This window comes from Daldinia vernicosa (assembly GCF_022497035.1).
Source record: "Daldinia vernicosa strain CBS 139.73 unplaced genomic scaffold F5Y00scaffold_26, whole genome shotgun sequence".
NCBI classification, from domain to species: Eukaryota; Fungi; Ascomycota; class Sordariomycetes; order Xylariales; family Hypoxylaceae; genus Daldinia; species Daldinia vernicosa.
In genome coordinates this window covers 216873-239694 of record NW_025953942.1, presented here as the reverse complement: position 1 = coordinate 239694, position 22822 = coordinate 216873, and the positions used below count along the sequence as shown (strand labels likewise).

The 22822-nt window shown below is 48.0% G+C and overlaps 7 protein-coding genes across 7 annotated transcripts; 1 reads left to right on the top strand and 6 right to left on the bottom strand.

Annotated features, from left to right (window-relative positions):
• Positions 1 to 26: 26 nt before the first annotated feature.
• On the bottom strand, positions 27 to 8374 carry F5Y00DRAFT_270183 (polyketide synthase PksD; the record flags this gene model as incomplete). The annotated part of the gene is made up of 10 exons (XM_048012579.1): positions 27 to 924; positions 982 to 1302; positions 1350 to 5986; positions 6046 to 6865; positions 6920 to 7076; positions 7127 to 7217; positions 7272 to 7614; positions 7670 to 7938; positions 8000 to 8144; positions 8204 to 8374. 10 exons carry the CDS (start codon positions 8372 to 8374, stop codon positions 73 to 75), a joined length of 7806 nt encoding a protein of 2601 aa, XP_047864381.1. The 3' UTR covers positions 27 to 72.
• Positions 8375 to 9225: 851 nt separating this feature from the next.
• Positions 9226 to 11521, bottom strand: F5Y00DRAFT_238388 (putative aminotransferase). Its single transcript, XM_048007960.1, has 4 exons — positions 10983 to 11521; positions 10021 to 10869; positions 9823 to 9965; positions 9226 to 9770 (listed from the first exon to the last, which is right to left on the bottom strand). The coding sequence occupies exons 2-4, from the start codon at positions 10856 to 10858 to the stop codon at positions 9324 to 9326; spliced, it is 1428 nt and encodes a 475-aa protein (XP_047864380.1). The 5' UTR covers positions 10859 to 10869; positions 10983 to 11521; the 3' UTR covers positions 9226 to 9323.
• Positions 11522 to 12617: 1096 nt separating this feature from the next.
• Positions 12618 to 13975, bottom strand: F5Y00DRAFT_262544 (uncharacterized protein; the record flags this gene model as incomplete). Its single annotated transcript, XM_048011396.1, has 3 exons — positions 12618 to 13071; positions 13130 to 13521; positions 13580 to 13975. 3 exons carry the CDS (start codon positions 13973 to 13975, stop codon positions 12618 to 12620), a joined length of 1242 nt encoding a protein of 413 aa, XP_047864379.1.
• A 638-nt stretch (positions 13976 to 14613) lies between these two features.
• On the top strand, positions 14614 to 15746 carry F5Y00DRAFT_270179 (uncharacterized protein; the record flags this gene model as incomplete). The annotated part of the gene is made up of 2 exons (XM_048012578.1): positions 14614 to 14996; positions 15049 to 15746. The coding sequence occupies exons 1-2, from the start codon at positions 14954 to 14956 to the stop codon at positions 15744 to 15746; spliced, it is 741 nt and encodes a 246-aa protein (XP_047864378.1). The 5' UTR covers positions 14614 to 14953.
• A 140-nt stretch (positions 15747 to 15886) lies between these two features.
• On the bottom strand, positions 15887 to 17328 carry F5Y00DRAFT_238383 (putative nicotinate-nucleotide pyrophosphorylase). Its single transcript, XM_048007959.1, has 2 exons — positions 16225 to 17328; positions 15887 to 16172 (listed from the first exon to the last, which is right to left on the bottom strand). Exons 1-2 carry the CDS (start codon positions 17051 to 17053, stop codon positions 16075 to 16077), a joined length of 927 nt encoding a protein of 308 aa, XP_047864377.1. The 5' UTR covers positions 17054 to 17328; the 3' UTR covers positions 15887 to 16074.
• A 418-nt stretch (positions 17329 to 17746) lies between these two features.
• On the bottom strand, positions 17747 to 18999 carry F5Y00DRAFT_86095 (uncharacterized protein). The gene has a single exon (XM_048014260.1). It carries the CDS (start codon positions 18615 to 18617, stop codon positions 17835 to 17837), a length of 783 nt encoding a protein of 260 aa, XP_047864376.1. The 5' UTR covers positions 18618 to 18999; the 3' UTR covers positions 17747 to 17834.
• Positions 19000 to 19810: 811 nt separating this feature from the next.
• On the bottom strand, positions 19811 to 20917 carry F5Y00DRAFT_262540 (uncharacterized protein; the record flags this gene model as incomplete). Its single annotated transcript, XM_048011395.1, has 3 exons — positions 19811 to 19982; positions 20096 to 20409; positions 20555 to 20917. 3 exons carry the CDS (start codon positions 20915 to 20917, stop codon positions 19811 to 19813), a joined length of 849 nt encoding a protein of 282 aa, XP_047864375.1.
• Between the last annotated feature and the right edge of the window lie 1905 nt (positions 20918 to 22822).

Genomic DNA, 22822 nt, shown 5'->3' with positions numbered 1-22822 from the left:
TAATTAACACTTCGTTTGAATGCCATCAACTATCCTTTTCCTCCTTCGCCTTCGCTCGAGAATACTGACATATCAGGCCTTTCTAACTTGAGTCTGACTGGCCTTCGTAACCAACTCACCAATGGCCGTGACGGATCTCCCTCCCATCAGCTCGAAAACAGCCACGTCTGCAGCGAAATCTTTAGCAACCCAGTTCCTCAATTCCATAGCAACGAGCGAATCCACACCAAACGCGTGAAGCGGCTGGTCAGCTTCCGCTTCAACTTCTTCGGGCTGAATAGACAACGCCCGCGCCAGCTTTTTAGCAAGGGACTTGACGACAATGGCTGCCCGTTCCTCAGTCGACTCCGATTGCCGGAACAAGGCGGCATAGTTCACGTTGTCCGAGCCTAGGTTCTGAGGCGTGCCGGGGGATTGGCTGAAACGTGCGAAGAGAGGTCTCTGCGTGAACTCGGCCGGCTCGATTCCCCGCGCGAGAAGCTCGGCGGGTGTTGCGACGCCCATAACGATGTGGCTTCTACCCGGGTCGCTGGAAAAGAACTGCTGTTCCTCTGGGTCGCAGCACATATCCAGAACCGCCAATATCTCGTCTTCTTCGATTTGGGCAAAGTCTTGTAACCCCGCGAATTTCTTCTGCAGCGATTCGGTCTCCGAAACGACACCGACTGCGCGTACTACACCGAGATCCAGAGATATCGCCCGCTGGTTGTTGGAGTTGCGGTAGCGGGCTAACGAGTCTTGAAAAGTACACCCAGCCGCGTAGTTCGACTGCCCGGGATTCCCCACGATGCCGGAAATAGACGATAGGAGGATGAAGAAGTCGAGGTCTTCTGGTAATAGAGCATGCAGATTCCACGAAGTCTGTACCTTGGACCGGATTGTTTGTTCCCACTGCGTATGCGTCAAGTTCTCAAAGATTGAGTCCTGTAAGTTATCAGTTAGTAGAGTCCACATTTGCGACTCGCGCGTAGGTCTACTTACGTTCAGGACCATGGCCGCATTTATACATCCGCGAATAGGAGGCATGGTCTTCCTATGCTCTTCAAGGGCTCGTGAGAACGAGTCTGCCACAGAGACGTCGCATCTTGGCGTTGAAATGCGGACGCCTTGCTCTGTCAATTCAGTTATGATACTAGTTGCCGGCTTAGACGTGGCCCCTGATCTCGAAGGCACTATGAGATTTCTTGCGCCCTTCTTGGCCATCCACTTAAGAATCAGTCGTCCGATGCCACCTAAACCACCGACGACGATGTATGTAGAGTCGCTGTCGAAGCTCCATGTCCTGCGACGAGTAAGGCATTTCTAAGATACGTTAGCTAAGGTCTTGCCCTCTGACGATGTTCACATACCTGTACTTCAGTCGAACGGTCAATTTGGATGATAACTCGTCCAGTATTCTTTCCACTCTGAAAGTACCTGAAGGCCTTGTCGATCTCTGAAATTTTATACACGTGAAGGGGTGCTGGCGAGCGGATGCTGCCGTTCCCGGCCAATTCCATAGTCTTGTGTAAGAGCCTCTGCCCAATGTCGTGCCGATGAATCAAGATATGGTGGAGATCAACCCCTGAGAAAGAGACATTCTTTGCAAAACATGCCATCGGCAAGGCGGTATTTGCCTTGATATCTGCCTTTCCGATTTCAACGAATCGCCCATATGGCGCGATACACTCCCATGAAGCACGCAAGCTTTCGCCTACTAGGGAATTCAGCACCACATCCACACCATAGCCATTCGTGAGGCGCATGATCCCTTTGGCGAAGCCGGGATTCCGGCTATACAGGATATGGTCTTCGGGAATTCCGTAGGTGTCCATGAGAAGTTGCTTCTTATGATCGAAGCCAACCGTCGCGAATACCTCCGCGCCGACTAGCTGCGCGACCTGGACCGCGAGCTGTCCTGTTGCTCCCGATGCGGAGTGGATGAGCACTTTTTCTCCTTTTTGTAAGCGCGCGACCTCGACCAAAGAGTACCACGCCGTGATCCCTGGATTGACTACCGCACACGCCTCATTGAAGGATACAGAGTCTGAAATCTTGACGACAGCGCCTTCTTCTGACCTGGGCCACATACGCATGCACCCGGCCACGAACATACATACGCGGTCGCCTGGCCGTATATTCTTGCATTGGGACCCTACTTTTGTGACGACGCCAGCGCAGTCAGTACCGAAATCGTCTTCCTCGAGTCTCCCGAGAGCAATGAACACATCTCGGAAATTGATGCCCCAGACTTTGGCTTCGATCTCTACCTCCGTCGGGCCTAAATCAGCGTAAAAGTCCTTATCTTCGACCAGACGTAGCGTCTCAAGCGATCCAGGACTTGCGTTGTCCAGTTTTAGAGGCGGGCCCGGGAGCCAGGGCTCGGTTTTCGAGCGTGGAGTAGTAGACGAGCTGAGCCCTTCGTTCAAGGCAATATCCTCGACCAGCCTCCCAGTCTGTAATAGGCCGTCGCGAACTATATACTCAACCTCAGGCGATGCTGCACCAAACGTCGAATTAAGAATCCTAATAATGAAGTCCGACGTATCTGCGGCCCCATCCTCTATTGAGAGGGAGATGATACGCTTATTGGTGAACTCAGCACGAAGCGTACGAAGGAAACCGTCCTTTAGCCCTGAGTATGGGTATGGGCCAGTTCTAGCAGGTATAGAAGCCTCACCTGCTTCAGCTGATGTTACCCAGAGCAAATTACTAGACTGCTGGACCAGTTTCTGCGTATACTTGAAAATGGCTTCTGACGTTTCGGGCAAAAGTGATCCATATAAATCTGCGAGGAAGACGACATAGTCAGTCGCTCGTATATCGCCATTGCCGATCTGTGGGAGGGGGATAACCCTAGGACGGCCGTCTGAAGAATCGACAAGGCTGCTCTCGAGAGACATGGCAAGATTTTGTTGGTATTCGTTTTGGTCGTCTATGGCAATAACAATTTTGGAGCCCCCAACCAAGTGTCGTGAGTCGTCTTTAGCCGACGAGATGATCACGCTGTTAAAATGCGCTCCCTCGTTTTGGGAGTCCCTAATAACCAGGTCATTCCCCGAAAATCCGTTCCCTTGAAGGACGGTCTCCCATTCTGGCTCAGTCATCGTCGGGCAATAAGGACGAGTCGCATTTTCGTCAGACCAATAACTTGACAGGACACCAAAGCCGAAGTCTATCGCAAAGATGTCAGAAGCAGTAATTTCGTTCATGATAAGGTGGCCGCCCGGTTTCAAAAGGCGCCTGAGATTTCGGAGGGTGCCAGTTACATTCTTAGCCGCGTGTAGTACATTGCCCGCCAAGATGGTGTCATAAATACCGAGCTCGAATCCTTGCGTAGCGATATCTTGTTCCATGTCTAGAGATTGGAAAGAGATTCGCCCCTCCTTAGCGAACTGGCTTCGGGTTTTCTCCAACTGGGTCGTTGAAGCATCGGTATAGACATACTCGGAAAACGCAATACCGCCATTACGTTCTTCAATCTTCCAGAGCATCGAAAGTATGCAGCTAGTCATAGCTCCCGCACTCGATCCTATTTCGAGTATCTTCTGGTCTGGAGTTTGATGGGCTAAAAGCTCCATGAAAGAGGCGAATTCCGGCTTGTGTCTAACTTCATCAAAGAATCCTTCGGCAAGTGTCGTAGAGAAGAGAAGTTCTCGAGAGTCGACTTCCCCTTTTACAATGGGAACAAGGTTCTCGGCGATCTCGATGAACATGCTCCACGACGGCCTTGTCTTCTGAAGATCTTCAAAATCAGTAGCAACATCTATGTCGTCAAATTTGTCGTCCGCCAGACCCTGAGTCTCTTTTTCTAGCCAAGAGACATACTTCTTCATGTGGGGAGGTGTCTTGGTCCAATCCGTATTCTGCAACTGGGCCAGTTTTGATAGTGCGTCAGCGCGTAGAGTTCGTTGTAATTTTTCCCAGTCGCCAATCCTGGAAACATCGTCTTCCGCAACGCTATTCGCATCACAGTAATTCCGCAACTGGCTTGGACTAAGCAAAGATAAGTGAGGCTTCCATTCGACGCCATGGAATAATTTTATCTTGTTCTCGCTCGCCGAATTGTTCCCAACAACAGGCAGCATCTCGAGGCGTTTGCAATGTGACAGAGTGGAACCGTCATCTGCCAGAAGCGTAAACGAGCACTCCAGACCGGGCACAAGTGTCTTCGGCTTTGATGTCGTAAAAACTCGGATCTGACTCGTATGTGGATGCTGCCATCCCGTCGCCGAGATCCAAGTATCCTGCATCCTGTGGGGGATGATCGTTGGTAGTGATTTGGACATGCCACCGGATGGAGCCGCAAAACACACCTGGCATGATGCGTCAAACATGGCTGGATGAACCAAACCCTCGAATGGGTCGATAGACGCAACATCAATACGAGCTACCCCGAGCTCCTCGCCATCCCAGAAGACATCTTCTGCTCGCATGAAAGCCGGGCCGTACCTGAGGCCCTGTTCGTGATGCCATTTGTAGAAGTCCTGTTTGATAATAGCCTTTGTGCATACGCTCTTGGCATGTTCGTAGCCCTGGACGAAAGCCTGCGCCGTGGCATGGGTTTCGCGGCCTTTGTCAACCTCTGTGGGAGCCTCCTCATATTCAGTATGTATAATGGCGTTCAAGCATTCATTCCAATAGCCATCTACTACAGCGAAAACACGGACCTCGGCGCGAAGAGAAGTCTTCTCGTATGCGTGTTGCAAAGGCCTAAGTTGTGTAATGACTTCCGTTTTGGCTTCCGGGCGCACAACGATTGGGCTCATAAAAACAGCCTCTTTCAGGAGATACCCTGATATGGTTTTATGAGCATGGGCCATCTGCTTCACTGCCTCTATTGCCATCATTAGTGTCCCCGTGGCCGGGAAAAACGCGACATCGCCAACCACATGGTCTGCGATCCATGGGATTTCTTCGATGCTTAGCATTTTGCGCCACCTTGGCTCGAGCGGATTCCAATCCGTCGCGCGTACTCCGAGTAGGTTTCGGGGGGATGCTCCACGCAGGCGCCACTCCCGGCTCATACGTGTTTCATGCCAGTATATATGCGAATGATCAAAGGGGTATTCTGGAAGGTCTACGAGGAATGGTGGGTTCCTGGATCCCTGGCCATTCGCGGCGGTGATGGTTACTGGATAGCCGCGAGAAAATAATCGTCCTGCTGTCTCCAGGACAGTTTTCAGGGGCGATTCAAACTTAGATAGAACCGCAGTATACTCGAAGGTCTTTCTATCAGTGATCTCGGCCAACGTATCGTTAGTGGGTCGGCGCAATGCCCCATGGGGACCAACTTCGACGTAGTTCGATATTTTCCTTAGGCCGTCCATCTTAGGAGCCACAAGCACCAAATACTGCAATGCATCTGCGAATCGGACAGGAGATACCAGATTATCAACCCAGTATTGGCTATCAGATAATATGCTCCGTGGAATCTTCTCGCCAGTGACAGAGGAGATCATAACGACACTTCCACCACCAGTTTCCCGCTGCTCAAGACGCCCTAGGCAGGAAATATATTCGGAGGCAATTTCATCCATTGCAGGGGAGTGATAGGCGACACCCGTGTTTAGCTTTCGAGCGAAGATATCCTCACTTTCGAGGCACCCCTGAAGCTTATGGATGGATTCTTCATGTCCAGAAAGGGTAACATTGAACGGGCTGTTGACGCAGGCCACGTGGACGTCAGCTTGAAGGCCAACCTTCTCCAAGTAGATATGGGCTTTATCTTCCGGAAGATTAACAGACATCATCGAGCCTCTCGCGGATGTCGTTGTGGCCAGCCGTCTAGCAAGCCTACCTCTATGGTATGCAACCTTGCAAGCAGCTTCGAAGGAGAGGGCACCAACAGTGTATGCAGCCGCAATTTCGCCAGAGGAGTGTCCAATCACAGCTGCTGGTATAATCCCAAAGCTCCTTAATAACTGAACCAATGATAATTGTAAGGCAGTACAGAGTGGCTGGCTAAGGTCGGGGTCGTTGATCCTTTTGCCATCATGAATCTCGTCTGTTTAAAATGTCAATTAGCCCAACCACGCAATCTGTTGGAAAATGGAGTTAACCTACCGAGTAACGACCATTGAGCCCCTAAACCATGCAATATGTCGGATGCTTTAAGCATAGCAGAACGAAAGACGGGATAATGAAGAAGATCCAATCCCATCTTTATATACTGTGCACCTTGGCCGGTGAAGATGAAAGCTATTCCTGTGTCTTGGCTCGAGCGAACACAAACAGAGGATGAGAAGCTAGCCCTCGAATCCTTCTCTTCCGCATTTACGATGGCGAAAGACCTCCATGTCATCATACTCCTCCGGCTGGCCAGCGTGTATCCGAGTTGACTCAGCCGACTTCGAGATCCAAATACATGCGCCTCGAAGTATTGAGTATGCTGCTGTATCATACGCTTGAGAGCGCTCTCGTCCTTTGCAGACCATACTAATAATTCATATTTGGAAGGCGACTCAGGGGTTCTCGGGTGGACATCTCCGTTGACTTCCAATGTGGAATTGAGCTTTTTCTGAACAGTCCCCTCTTTTGACTGGTCATGGTCCAAGTTCAACCCGTTATCAGAGGATACCCCGTTAACTTTCCCGTTTGATTGCAACGGTTGGGTTAGTGGTGATGTCTGCTCTTTTCTTTCTCCGTTTTGTGCTGTCCCATTGGATAGAGCGCCGTTTACATGATTCCCATTAGTTCCGCAACCAACTCCCTTTGTTTGTTTTTCAATCACAAGCGTATTATGGTTGCCATTCTCACCAAGCCTCTGAAGCGTGTGGTAAGCGTCATCCAAGATAATATGGCCATTGGATCCACCGAACCCAAACGAGTTAACAGAAATCCGACGAAGTCCATCAGACGGCCATTTAATGCAAGAGGTTGGTACCTTGAAAGTATCAATATCAGAGATAAGTATGGTAAAAGCTCAGGGTTCTCATACATCAATATTGTTCAACTTGGCATTGATCTTGGGGTTCCACTTTTCGAATAGGGGGTTTGGGGGAATGATCCCCTTTTCTAGGATCAAAATAGCTTTGAGGATACCAGCAAGACCACTCCCACCTTCTAAATGGCCAATGTTAGCTTTGACAGAGCCGCTGAAAGGGCTGTTAGCGAAACGTAAGTAACCGGCTTTTAGGATTCTTACATGTAGAGCGGCTCTTTCCGGGAGCGACTGTTCCTGAACACTCGGGTAAGAGCTTTTACTTCAGTTGAATCTCCAATCTGTGTGCCGGTCCCTAATAGTCTCGATTTAGCTCAGTGCCATATACTATGTGTTAAGGGAGCTTTACCATGGGCCTCTACATAGCGCGTTGATTCGAAGCCTAGATTGCAGCTTTTGTATACGGACCTAACTAGCTCTTCTTGAGATGCAGCACTCGGTTGAGTGAGCCCAGGGGTATACCCATCTTGGTTGGACCCGGTAGCCCGTATAACAGCCCGGATCATATCGCCGTCTTTAAGAGCGTCGGATATATTCTTCAGGACTAAAACGATAGCACCCTCTCCTCGTCCGTATCCGTTTGCCCGATGGTCGAAGCTGTAAGAGACACCGTCCGGGGATATGAAATTCATGTTTGATAGGTAGAGAGATGTCTCGGGGCTTAACATGACATTGGATCCAGTTACTAATGCCTGATTATACGTCAGCGCTTCTCATTAATGTTTTGGATTGATGTCTAGTCGGTACCATAGAACTCTGCCCAGATCTCAGAGACTGACATGCGAGGTCCATGGCGATCATGCTTGAAGAACAAGCAGTGTTGATCTGGACACTCGGACCTTTCAAGTCGAAGTACCAACTTATCCTGTTGGCCAAAATGGACATGGAACTGCCAGTGGCGGTGGTTGTTGGTGCTTCATCCGGGTCTTTAGCGAGGATCCTTGAGTAATCGTCCGTCATGGATCCCGAAAATACTCCCATTTGGGTACCCGCAACTTTCTCAAGTGGAACTCCAGCTACCCCGTCATGAGTCAGATTTAATATTCTTAGAACGAATACTTCAACGAAAGAAATTACCGTTTTCTAGAGCCCCGTAGGCAGCCTCCAACAGCAAGCGCTGCTGGGGGTCCATCGATGAAGCCTCCTTTGAGGTAATAGAGAAGAAAGGGGCATCAAATGCTGAAGGGTCTTCCCGGAGGAAGTGAGCTCCTTTTGATTTCAACTTATCGTCGTTAGTTAGTAGATGTTGTATCTAGCTAGATACCGAGACTGGATACATACTACATTCTTCAGAGTAGAATCTGAGCTATAAAAAGCTTCAACATTGGCTCGTGACTCAGGCCATGCCGTCATGACATTTCTACCGGTTTTCAGGATTTCCCACAGGCTGGACTCATCTTCAGCGCCCTGTGGAAGTTTGAATGAAAACCCTGTTATTGCTATTGGTTCCATGGTCGTGAATTGATTGATGGTTATGAAATGAAATGGATAATGATTGAGTTGGCCTTCACGTATACTAGTCTTATGGCTTTGGTCATATTATATAACTAATACGGTAGCTATGATGAGAAATATGACTCTTAACTACTTTATTTCATCAAACACCCTTCCCTGCTGCTTATTGAGACCATCTTTAGACATGTGCCCGCCCTCCCACTAACATGGCTTGATAACGCCTCATCAATCCTCCCATCTTTGACGATGAAATGCAAAGTAAACAAATGCATGAATACGTAAGGATGATGCACTATAAAATTGTAACACTACATTATATGAAGATGTAGCATTATCAATAAGCATAAATGCTTGTTAAGGTAACCTCATACTCCTAACATTGACACATATCGCGACTACCACCACAGATAAGCAATATAACTTCAAACTAACATCCGAAAGGAATATGCCTCAAGCGGTGCAATGCTACACTATTGGGCCTCTAAACTCTAGTTGGCTGCGTAATTTAGGGAGGCGGAGCACCCAATGTGCACTACAGATGCTCTAGATCCGCTTGTATTCACGCCGAAGTAAACAACCAACGACAACTGCATATTCACTGTATTACCCCTGAATTGACACCGCTATCTCCATAGCATGTAGCACTCAGGCCGCCATGCAGCCAATCCCCAACTCATCGGCGAAACAAGCCCCAAGCACCCGCTATCATAAGTCTTAAAAGGGGTAACGCAGGAGGTACAGAACTTTGCTGCCGCTAATCCTCGGACGATCTTCTCTTCCAAAGTCATCATGTAACCACAAAGAAGGACCCGGCTGGTCCCGACAAAATAGGATTCATCTCTAATAAGTAGTGAAACAAAATATTAAGTTGTATGTAGTTAAATGAAATACAACTCTATCCTATGATGTTAAGAACTCTAACGTTACAATATAATCGTAGATTTACTTAGATAATCCCAAAGCCATCTAAGCCTTCGCTCTTCATCCAGTCATAGACTCTACCTGCAGCCTTGGTCACGTTCACACTAGATCTACCGTCCTCAATAGCCATGATCTCTTCCACCCACTCGAAAATAGTGTCTACGAGGCCTTTAACCTGTGCCTCAGTGTTGCCCGCATGAAGCGAGACTTTGATCCGGCCTTGGCCAGGTGGCACAGCAGGGTGCTCAATGGGCCAGACGCAGTACCCGCGAGACAGAACATGGAAGTAGAGCCAGTACAAGTATTTTGGACGTGTGAAGATAGTAAATATGTGCGTGAGAAAGGGACGGTCCTCCCAATTTTCCGATAGGGGGACCAAAAGAAGCCCCTTTTCATGAGCTACGTGCCATGTCGGATGCGAGGTTAACGATTCAAAGAAAAGTCGCGCAAGGGTTTGCACGCGTTCCTGGGCCTGAAAATAATATCAGCATTTTTTGCACCTAAGTGACTTTGGTATAGCTTACCTCTTCCCCCTCATTTGTATTTAGCAGGTTATATCCTGCTCTGATAGCAGCGACAAATGGAAATGGTGGCGCAGTGGTGAATGTGGTTGATCGAGCGAAGTTCATCAGTGCAGTTTTCACCGTCTTAGAACCAAGAATAGTCGCTGTCATAGTAATCGTTAACAGCCAAATAGATAAAAAATGCTTCGATGAACTTACCTCCACTCGATCCCATAGCTTTTCCATATGTCTGTATTCTTACCGCGATTCTATGTTCCAGCCCCAGTTCACAAACAAGACCGGCGCCCCTGGGCCCATACAGTCCCGTACTATGCGCTTCATCAATGACGAATTGGACGTTCCCGTGTTCGGAGAAAACGTCATCCGCAACATCGACAAGTTCTTGCAATGGGCACACATCGCCATCCATACTGTACACCGACTCAACCGCTACCAGAACCGAGCGTTTACCACGCTTGATCAGCGGTTGGGAGTCGAGGATAGAAGATAGGGTGTTACGAAACCCCTTAACATCACAATGAGGAAACTCGACTTTCAGCGCAGCGGGGCTCTGTGCCATGCCTTCGTGCGAGCTAGCATGTACTAGCTCATCGTATACAATGACATCTCCAGGCCGCGGGATAGCAGACCAGACCGCGAGGTTGGCGTCGAAGCCGGACCCAACGATCAAACCTTCCTCTGCACCATGAAATGCCGCGATCTCACGCTCTGCTAGCTCAAGATACTCGTAGTTCCCATCCAAAACACGAGAGCCACCAGATCCAGGACAGAAGTCCGGATGTTGCGCTAGTATAGAGAGAAACTCAGCCCGTAGAGCACCGTTTGCGTTCCATGATAGAATGTCGTTAGAAGCGAAGTCGACTTCATCCCCTGTTTGCCAGTCGTTCAGAACGTGCTGGCGAAGATTGTAAAGAGCACGTCGCCCATCCAAAGCCTCTTCGAGGTTGCGGTAAAATGTTGGAAGAGTCTTTATTCGATGCGGATCAGGCTGTTGGCCTTTGATCCGGGACTTGAGTGCTTTGGTAGGAAATGACATCGTGTTCGCCGCTGTAAGCATTGAAGTCGTTAATTTGATCGGAATTGTGAATTGGTAGTTTCAAGTTGTCAAGTCTCACGAACGAATATCGATAAAATCTCTCCTTCTCATCTTTGTGACTTACAGATGGGTTTAACCGATATAATTCTCTTCTAACATCCTTCTCAGGGGTCAGAATGGTCATGCATATTGGTAAGACATCCGACGTAGAGTCTCGTCGCTGTCGTACAGCTGGGAGAACCCGAAAGGGATTCTCGTGTTAGCTTATTACATGTGCTACTATGAATCGTATGAATTGTCGCGAAGGATCATCGGTCCTTCTGCAGTACACATGCGCGTTATACCAGTCCCAGATAATTGGCGTAATATAGCAGCAACCTACAGTCATCGCGGCCACAAAGCTGACCTCACATCACGAGAAGTCCCGTAGGAACATGAATAAATGTATCCGCAACACCGGCTGCGGGATAGATTGCCTAGGTCGACTTCGATATAATCCGTACGATTGCCATGGCAAGGTTCTGGTGGAGGTTGGCGGTATTCACACTCCAATTAGGCGGGGTAGTAATCGCATTTCTTTTCCCAATATGTCAACTATACCGGAAATAATATCAGATATCAAGACATATCCAGATCGTACGGTCACCCCCTCTTCGACGACCCAGGTCTTGGCTACAAGGTCTAAAATCTCACCCCTGCCCTTGATTCCAATGCCAAGGATGATTTCAGTGACAGGGATTCCGATGCTAAAGCAAGACCGGATACGGAGGTGTAGAGGGAACACATTAAAAAAACGTAAATTTTCTTAATACACTTACCCCCATCTGACTTTGTTTTAGTGTATATGCAATTATCAAATATAGCCAGTCTTATCTAATCAAATAGCCTTAGGGATTATACAATACACATAATTACCTGATTGGCCAGCCGGCCAGCCAGCCAGCCAGCCTTATACATACCTCCAAACCTTACATCGGGACCTTATTTTCAGCTGTTTACCTTGCAATGACTGGATGCGACCGTATAGGCTGACTAAATTGAATTGAATTGAATTAAGTTGAATGAGAGGCTGTATAAGAGGCTTCAAGATAAGGTGCGAGATAACTAAGGGTATTGCTAGGTATGAGATTTAGCCAATGAGAGGGCGCGCATCGTATGAACGGGCTGTTATAAGAGGGATGCCCCCTTAAAACACCCATATACTTTTAGCCGTATTGAGACCAATACAGGTCTGAATCACATGCGGTTAAGTTTATTCTTTTTCTTATTTTTCAATTTAATTCAGTAGACTTTTTGAAAAATAACTGGACCAGAATTCGTAACGTTATTGATAAAAGTAGGTAGTTATGCGAATAATGGGGGTAGCCTTACTCTTATTAATGAATATTATTTAGCCATAGCTTTACAAACTATACCCCGAAGAGTCTACGTATGAATTTTAGCGTTTTTTTAATGTGTTCCCTCTACACCTCCGTAACCGGAGTCAGATCATAGTTTGCCAACTCGACGGACAACAATAGACCATTCTGATCGAGAATCACCCTAAAGGGACAGCAGCAAGTAGCACGGAAGTTCAATGACAAGAATGAAAATATCTACTAACACCGATTGTCTATCATGGTTTTATCTTAAAGTCCTCATTTTCGTACACCTATCTTTGTATAACCATAATGTAATAGTTACAGGCAAAGAGAAAGTGACTTATTCTCTTCCAAGGTGTACAGCGATGGTTGAACGTACTGGCTAAATAGTGACATAGTTATACAATTACGTTTCCGCGCTCTCCAAGCTGTCTTCCGTCTCCGTTAACCGTTAGATTTATGCAAATGTCGCTACTAGTCTCATTCGGTGGGTGATTATCATTGCCGTTGATACTCTTCATGGGCACCGTGTCGTTAGTCTCTAGTTCAGTGATCTCCCAAAGCCCGCGACGACGCTTTCGCGATAGTGGCTTACCCCACGTCCGAGGTATTACACCACCGACGTTACTCGACGCACTATGCTCCGTCAACGACCTGATCAGGTTCAGCACTGAGTCAGAGAAGGGTAGCTTCTGGAAGACTTTAGGGGCAGAAGGGATTCCCAAGATCAGAAACCCCCCAGCCCATTCACCAATCCCCCAAATGCTGCGGATTGACATGCAGTAGAGTATATCCGACGAGTTAAGCATTCGGTCGAGCCAAACGATACTAGCTGTCGCGCAGACACAGATACTATATTCACAAGGGTAATCAGTATAACAACTCATAATCATGGGCGTGGTGAACCAACAAAATTCCGATTACGAATAGCAATGATATACCCAGCTTCCTAGCTCTTGACATGTTGAGACGCCAGATGATCCATTGCGGTAGGGCGAGGATGATGACGTCGGAGATCAAGTTAAGTATTCCAGCTGAGAAATTCTGGGCTGCTATGTTAACAGGACAGCTACCACCTTCGTAAAATACGTTCCAGATCTTCTCCCGCGGATTGCAACGGAAGATCTCAGCGAAGTTCCCAGCCAGATAGAATATAATATTGCACCAGATCAATATGTGCAGGGTCCAAAACATTGCGTTGCCGCGGCCTTGGGGAACGAATATGTGCAGCCAATCGATCAGAATAGCGACTTTAAGGCACATGACACCGAGGCCGTAGAAAATGGACGCAATATGGACATCCTTTGCTATGTTAGCCATGCCATACAACTGCTAGTTTCGGATCTTGAGGTACACTGACATATAGAAAATCAGGAAGAAACTTGAGCTGAAGATTCCATTGATGAACCCCTATCCCGGGGAATATCGAGTGCTTGTAGATGACGTATTGATATCCCGCAAAAAGACCCTTCGTCGTCAGTTTATTTCCGTGACCCGGTAGCATCATTTCAGGATCACTTACGAATGCCGAGATCATAAAGGCATCGTCTAAACCTATCTTCCTCAGAAGGAATCTTGATCCTAAGCGTATCATGATGGCAATGGTGGAAACGATGGACCCCACTAGGACAAGGCCGTATCCGACGGCGTGACTACCCCCTGGGTTGGAAAAGTCAGGTATTACATTCGGCGGTGGCTCCAACGCAGGCCCGTTGAGTAGCTCCTCCATGGATGGTGCTTGGTCTGCGGAAGCCATGACAAAGTGCAAGTTTGAGAATGTGAAAAAGAGTCAATTCGGAACGTAAATATCATGTAAACAACAGGAGTTAGAGGAGTAGTAGGCAGAAAATGATAAAGTCTCGAGAATCACCATGTTGGTAGGTGGATGATTATCAGTAAACACTTGAGGTGCCCCTATATAGTCTGTAAGCTGAAATCGAGCAACAGCTCAACCGCCTTGTTATCTGCCCATAATCACATCTTAGGATTCGCGGGTACCAGTGCAGCGCAGCAATCGGCCGCCCCTCTACGGCAAAGCACCAGACGTTCATAATCTGGGGAAGCATTGCATAACAGTTACATTTGGGGCCTAGATGAAGCGAATTGGCCAAGCCCGCCAGTTTCTAGAGAAATCCTACCTAACGTTGCAGTAAAAGGCGGCACGTTTTTCGTACCTCTGTAAACAAGTCCATGTGAGTATTGTTACACGGCAGTTCTTAGGTAGCATTATTGTAAATATTTATATTATTTTGAAGGCACCTCCATCATCCATTCGTGAAATATTTCCAGAAAGGTTTTCATTGGTCAACCCTTGAATCTGTAAGGGAGCATTGAGCGATGGGGCCGACCACCCTTCCTCGCATCTTCCTCGCATCTTCCTATGGCTTGGCAAGGCTGTAGTTTCCTTCTCGAAATGTGAAACAATACACGAAGTAGCCATTCGATCGAAAAAGAAAGGTTCTACGTAAGGTAGTTATCTACCTCTTATAACTTCTAACTAATAGGTACAAAGAACTACGATCTACAGTCTAAATATAGAAGACCAATCAGATCAGTCAGGCTAAAAAAGGGGGCTACCGTTACCGCATTTCATTAATCTACGACCAAGCTCTAGACATCTTAGCTTCAACAACTTCAAACTCACAAGGGAATGTTACGGAGGTATTGTCAGTCGTAGAGTTTACTTGGTTATTAGCTGGACGACTATATCCCTCAACTGATCGTGCCAGAAACCATGTCTTTCCAGAGGAAATTCCAGGTGACTTCCGGAGGCGAAGGTTTGACGGACTCATCCAATAAGACTACACAGCGGTACTAACTATTCCCTAGAACGTGTCAGTAGGGTCGTCGATATACTAGGCCCAGCTTTCGAGTTCGACCCCGTATTCAGATTCGAGCTTCAAAACTTCTCTCTAGCCGAGCAAAAACGGATACTACCAAAGCTCTTTCACAGCTTCTTCTTTGCCAGTGCCATCAACGATGGCATGCTGCTCGAGGCGGACAACTTCGGATCTTGTGCTATCCTCATGCCGCCCGGAAAGACAAACGACAACTTCTGGACCGTGCTCCGAGCCGGCATAATACCTAGACTCTTCACTATTGGACCTGCTGCTTGTAAGGTGTGTGTACCATATCCCAAGATGAAAGGAGGGCGTGAATCTTATGCCTTCAAGAGAATCGTTTTAGACTACCCCGGGGGAAATAAAGCCGCAATGGCGAAAGCCCTCACGCCGGCCGAACAGAAAGCACATTGGTACGTCTTCATCATGGCGACAGCAGTGGACCGTCGTCGAGAAGGGCTTGCAAGCGCGTTACTTGTGTACATGAAGGACAAAGCCCGAAGTGACGGACGCCCGCTCTGGATCGAGGCTACAACAGTGGAGTCTCGAGACCTTTATGCTAAGCACGGCTTCGAGGTCGTGACCAAAGTTAATCTTGGAAAGGGGCAAGTTGGTCCTGACGGTTTAGTGAAGAAGGATGGCGAAGGAGTTACAGTATGGCCGATGGTATGGCGTCCTGAGTATTAGCTTATAGGGAATTACGTTGTGGGTACGATTGTTGTGTAAAAGTTGTATAATAATATTAGAACTGGGAACCCATGGACATGACTCCAACGTAAAAGGCTCGTTTGACTATTTCGTAAAAGTAGGCAGAAGTACGGGGAGAGTTTTGCGGTATGAGAGAGCGTGATATGCATTATGTATACGAGGCTAGACTAAGCTGTCTCAGACTATATTCCTATAATGCCAGTCTTGAGAATTAACCTGAGATAGGCAATCTAGGCTGCCTACACTCGGAATACTAACCGTACATCCACGATACTTAATCGGTCGAGGATATAAGCCCCACCTAACATCACGAGACGTAAGTAATCTCATCCTGGTTGATCTTCAGCGAGAAGTCCACATGCGGCGTGCCTTGGTGAATCGCGCTTGTCGAGATGATGTCGACATCTAATATACTATTATCAGCAAAAAATAAGAGGTATGAATAAACAGGACTCACCATTATGCGCATAGTTAAACACGTTGTCCTCGCGCAGACCACCAGAAACCTCTATCAGAAATTCGCGTTTTCCCTTCCACTTCTCCCTCAAATTCTTAGCCGCAATCTTGACGCCATCTCCCGTGAAGTTGTCGAGCATGACGACGTCGGCGCCAGCAGCGATAGCCTCGTTAGCCTCGTCCTCGCTCTGAACTTCAACTTCGATTTTGAGCGCAAATCCGCCAACCATCTTGGCAGCCTTCACAGCCTCGGTGATACTGCCACGGCTCCACACGTGGTTATCCTTTAGCATAATCATGGAGCTTAGGTCCATGCGGTGCGTATCGGCCCCGCCGACCAACATGCCGTACTTCTCAACTAATCGAAATCCCGGCGTTGTCTTGCGCGTGCCCGCTAGCACACCCTCGTATCCCGCGCTGCGTAGGGTGAGTAGCATATCGCGACTGACGGTAGCGATTCCGGAGCATCGCGCCAGAAGGTTCAGCCCAACTCGCTCGCCTAGCAGCAAACCGCGTGCGGGGCCTGTCACGGTGGCGACCTTAGTCTTTCCTGAGCCATCCTTAGGACGGTCGATATAACCTCCTTCCTTGACATACCACTCTACCTCGCACCCGCACTGCTTGAAAATCTCAGTGAAGAATGGGATGCCAGCAACGATACCGGCACTTTTAGCCCAAAGCGTAGCACTTCGAGGGTGCTCGCCTACGACGAAGCCGGCGTAATCATACGACGGAGTGTCCTCGGCTAGCCAAGTGGTAATCTGAGACTTCCAGCTGGGCGGTAGGAGGTGCTCCAAGGAGCCGTGGTGGATGGGCTGATCCGGATGCATTGGAGGAGTTTATGAGATGACGTAAACTGAGAAAAGATGTTTTCTTTTGAACGACTGAGGGGTTATGTTAAAGCTCGAGGTGTGATGTTGTTATTGTGAAATATGATGATGGGTTCGTATTGCAAGCTTGTATTGGTCAGGATGAAGTTAATTCTCGGAATCTACGTAACATCGAGGTAATATGTAGGTACATGCAAATGTATATCCCGTCGCGGTTACCTACATGAATGTACCTACCTAGCATACATATTGACTTGAGCCGGTTCAACCCGCTGGTGAGATCGATTATTGAAGTAGGGGCGGGGGCGGGGCACTGCCGATCTATTCCGCTGTGGGTGAGCTTCTAGAAGGACAGCCCCTCACTACAGCTGCAACAGGAGGAACACAGCTGTTGACAACTGTTATTGATATCCGATTTTTTTCCTAGGTTACATATACCTAAACACTTACGCCTATACTTGGGTGCATACATTTTATATCCCGTGCCACCGCGTGTCCTGTTACAAAAGTCGCGTCTTAATCAACCTCCAATCAACTCCCTCTTAATAACAACTCGATCAACTACAATTCCACGAACAATTTGCCAGAAATGCTTTTGTAACTAGATCCATACATTTCATCTCTCCTGTCCACGTATTCTTTGTCTCCTAACTTTGTGCTTTCAATCGCCGACGAAAGCCCCTGTCTTCCCTTCTACTGTTGCTTGATAATTTAAGAATAGTATCGTGCGGACCACTTCGGTTTCTTGGCCAGCCCGGCATCCTTGATATCGAGGAAGGTTCTAATTGTGTCGGTTGCCTTGGCATCCGCCGTAGCCTGGATGGCTTGGAGATCTCCGGTACGGCAAAGGGGCTCGAACACTTTGGCCGTTGGGCAGACTTTGATAGACCAATGGTAGGGCGCCTGGCTGAGGTTGATATGGTCTGGGGCCCGAGTAGGTTTGAGCAGCTTGTCTATAGGCTTCGGGAAATCGCGCCGCATGTTGCGTGAACTGGGCTTGCAACTCGCCTAGGAAGTCGAAATCCGCCATACGGTGCACATCCGACATCGATGGTAGGTTCGGTCGAGTTGGGGTTATGTTCACTGGCGACGTGGTAGCCTCTGAAGAAGTTGTCGAGTTTGAATATGTGTATGACTGTGGCTGGGGCTGCGGCGGTTCTTGCGACTTCGTTTCCGAACCCGCTTGCTTTTTATTGCCATTTCCCGTTCTGTCTCGCTCCATGGTCACCACGACGCTTTCGCACGGGATCAACGGGCCGAAATGCATGGTGCATGGGGCTCCCGTCTCCATGTACTTGCTCACCCATGCGTGTCTAACAACGGGGAGCAACAGCTCCGGGCGCCGATGATAGATCATGATCACTAGCTTAATGGGGCTCTCGTGGATGACGACGCCGTACTCGGAAAGTTCGCGGAATTTAATCCCCAGGTGGCGTAGGGGTATAGCCCGAAAGCTACAATTTACCCTAGGGTCGATTTCAAGAATAGGACGTCCCATGACGGTGCTGGCCATATGCACGTCGTCCAAGTTGTAAGTATTTGGTTCCATCCCGGGTCGCTCCATTCTGAAAATCGAGTCAGCTATGCTGCGTACGGGACTGGCTTTCGCGGGCTCAGTGTAGGTTTGATGGATGAGGCACAATAGCGAATCACGAGTTGGCTTTATTCATAGCCAAGTAAGTAGCAAAAACTGTTGATAGGCCGCAGAGAAATATCTACGAAGAATAAGGGTAATCATAGAACGGAGATTACAGTTGCTTCTTAAATAGGCACCTAGTCATACTTGACGCCATGACAACGGCAAGAAAGGTTCAAGTAGCTCAACGCACGTACAACTATGCACATGTCGCTATGGGAACAGCGTATAGACCCTCACTGGTTCGACTTTATCTAAACTCTCTTCAAACTATGGCGCGGCAAAAGATGTGGGAAAGGCATTGACACATTTCCCAACAACACTACGGCCCTAGCGCCGATGATATTTCGTCTATAGCACATGACGCTATGCTGGCTGAGCCACCCTACTTAGATACAGGTATCCAACAAGACTTCACTAGTGTTTGATTAACGAGCGCTTAGGATTTATAACAGAAGCTAAATACAAGTACTAGCAAGATCCCTTATTGTCAGACTACTTTGGAATAGTCGAATACTTCAATGTTATGTTGACTTCTCAAATTCACCAACGTATATATCATATAGCACGACAAGTACTATCTCACATCAACACTAGATTTCCTCCTCCCATTCAACATTCCAACCCTAACCAGTAGTAGGAAGACGTGCTTTCGAGTCTGTTATTTCTGTTAGCTGCAAGAAGACGCTACCCCTAAAATGATTCATGGTAGATAGGTAAACAAGAAGATAGGGGTCTAGTAGAGAGAGATACGACTGGATACCCGGTAAGCAAAACGAGAGGAAAGTATATAACTAGAATTATAAAACAAGAAGATAAACGAAGGAAGAGAAAGAAACGACGATTTCCCATGCAAGAGAAAAACATGAAGCGCCACCAATGCAAATCCCCCAAACGAAGGAATACCGTGCCATGCAAAACAAAAGCCCCTTGTAAATGCGCGCAAATCTAAAATGCCATTTTCCTATATAAGAAATGCCTTCGCGGCACATAACAATCCAGCACCGTAAGAAAAGCAAGTGCAATTTTTCCTAGCGCCTTGCCAACCAGAAGCCCATGCATGCAGTGATCAAACGACAGACCTAAAAGGAGAAAACGGGTAGAAAGGAAGGCTGTTGAACTTAGTACCATGTCGGCGCGGCAGGCCAGTGCCGCAGCATATTCTCGACCGCCTGGGTCCATTCGTACTCGAAGCACTGCGCCAGTTGGTCTGCTTCTTCCTGCGTGGGATCGCGGCCTCCCCACATCTCTCTGCGCCAGGCGTCCGCTTGCGCATACGCGGGGATTAAGCCGCTGTTCGAACGGGGTGAGCAACTAACTACCACGGGGTCCGAAGACGTGCGCAAAAAGGGATGGGGGGGTGGGGGGGGGTGAGGCGTTGAGGGCGTTCTGGGGATGGGACTTACTCGTCGCGGATCTTCACCAGGCACAGCCATGCCAGGTTCCAGCTACGGTTTGAGTTGGGGTCGTTTCGGACGAGGTGATGCGCCTGGTCAACCAGGTCTCCCGAGATGGGATAGTTGCGCGTCAAGCCTCTTAGCTCCGTCAGGAACTGGTTGCTGTTCACATAGTAGTCCCATGCGGAGGTCATCGGGGCCTGGAAAGCTTGCGCGTCTTCCTCGTTTTCGCAGCTAGCAGCAACTCGTTCGATGCGGCAGAGCTCAGTGAGCGTGTTAACTCGGTGAGTGCGCAGTGACTCGATGAGCTGCTGGTGGGATGACTATCATGCTCTAGGTTAGCTAATATAAACTATAAACTCCTAGGTTAACTAGTGTTGAGGCTTGTGAGTCATGAGTAGAGTATCGAGGATGGATGGATGGTGTTGAGTAGTAGGAGGAATTTACGAAGTAAAAACCGTCACGCACTTGTCTTCCCTTGCTACCGCGGGAACCTCTCTGGCCACTTCCACTTGATCGTGATGAAGACATTGCGAATAGCCCCACAGTGTGCTCTGGTGTCCTTTGAGTATCGTTGGTGACGGAATTGCTCCCAAATGGTGCGTTTGATATTCGTCGTTGGTGAAACGTCTTGAATATTTGGCTTCTGGTAACTAAATTTGCTAGAAATCGATCGCTTTCGGAGCTAGATGTTTTTCTAAATCTTTGATGAAGTTTCGTATGAGGGACGAGTTTGACTTGTGTCTTGTTAGCTGGGGGGAGGTTGTCGATGTTTATATCCTCGAGTTGAATGCCTCGAGAGCCTCTCTCGCTAGTATGAACATAGAGCATGACTTGACAAGTAAACAGTGAATTAATTGAAGCTACTAAAGTCACCCGAGAGGGTGAATACATGTTAGCAAACGGGCTGAGTCCTGATGGTAATCTAGAGTAATCTAATCATAGGCACAGGCCCTCTTCACAGTATGATATTGGGAAACTATATTGAGAAAACAAATGGTTGGTATAGTGACAGAACCGTGGGATTGCGCCGGCAATTGCCCACAATCAGTGACGAAAGTCATGGGAGGTCTTAGAGAAACACCCTACTCGTGATTATTGTTCAGCCATGAAGCTATCAAAGCATACCGATTCTTATCGAAAGCTATGCCCTATCATAAGGCTCGCCAATAGCAGCGCCTCGGGCTAGGGTAGAATTAAAGTAAGTGACTAGTCAGACTCAACTTTCAACTTGAGCCAGACAGGACGTTCTCCGACCTCACCTCACCCGCACATGCGGGCTGATGCTGACGTCGCTACCCGTCATACTAGGCGTTCGCATCACTATCCCATTGCTGAAATAGCTATTACTTAGTACGGTATAGAAATAGACAACAAAGGTTAGAGTTGAACATGCAAGTAGCTCTTGTCGGCGAAGACGTTAGAGCCGCATCCTGATTGGATAACCGTAGATATAAGAGACCCGTAGAAATACTAAACTATTGCCTTAAGAGAGACCCAAGAGAAAGCAGAGGTGACGAGAAAGGAAGCTATTGTTCCATTCCGGATGGTCATGTCGTTCCTAAAAAGAACACCTGCTATTAACTTCCAATGGGATTTGAGGGGTGTATTCCGTATTCCGTCGTCAACTTACCCATGACAAGGTTAGAAACCGTGCGAACCCAGAGATCGGCCGTTCCGTGGTAGCGAGCTGCCGCTCCCTGTCAGTGAGAATTTAGCGGCTTAAGGCTGTGAATCTAGGCTGGATTTGGAATCATCGTAACTCGATTTGCAATTTAGAGGCTGATTTACTCGAAAGACACCCTTGCCGGACGATTAGTTAGTTTATATAGTTCTCGAAGCTATCTTGAGATACCAAGATACGAAATCGAAGCTAAGGTTAGAAATAACGTCGAAATAACCTAGTCCAGCTGGGTCAAGCACAAGGTCCTGTGCCGATAATAAATATAATATATCCTCTACCAGCATAACATCCCAGTCAAGTAGCGTCTTCGTACATATAATACGCGGATAGGGTGCCGCTGGATGGCAGAACCCCAGCATGTGTATCTATCCGGACGTTTTTGCTCTCTCTGTGGGAAGTCCATGCATTGTGCATTGTGCATTTACCTACAGCAACGATGAGCGAGGAGGCTGAAATAAGGCCGGCCAATAGCGTTGCTGTCTTGTAAGTTCTGAGATATAATTGGAACGCTTTGTCATGGCTGGAACAAGAGTACATAGAGAGCTTTTGGGTGTTGGTCTGTGCTCGGGCGTGATCTTAACCCCCCCTGGTCACCCGAGAACTCAGAACTTCTAGAAGGTGGGCTACGATCTTTGAAGGAGGTGAGCCTATCTGAGGAAGGTCATCATCCGTGGCCTCATAAGCGGAGAATTCCGTATACAGTCAGGACCTGTTCACTTATACTATCTGGCCTGTGAGCCGTGAGGCTGCTGACGCGGGATTAGACAAGTTCGTCAACGCCCCGGAAAGATTGTCCGGTACGGACTGATGACGATGAGGCGATGAGATTGGGAAACGGTTATGTATTTTCTAGCACACGGGGAAATGCAACGACTGGATTTATTATTGGATCTGTCTTAGACAAATGGCCAATACTCTGCGTGAAAAGCTAGGGTTGGAATACTTGGCACGTCAAACCAAAGTCCTGGATCAGAAGGTAGAAAATGTATCCTTTCCGGCGGGGTTGAAAAATATACCAATAAGAATTCGACGTTCGGTTGAGCTGAGCTGGA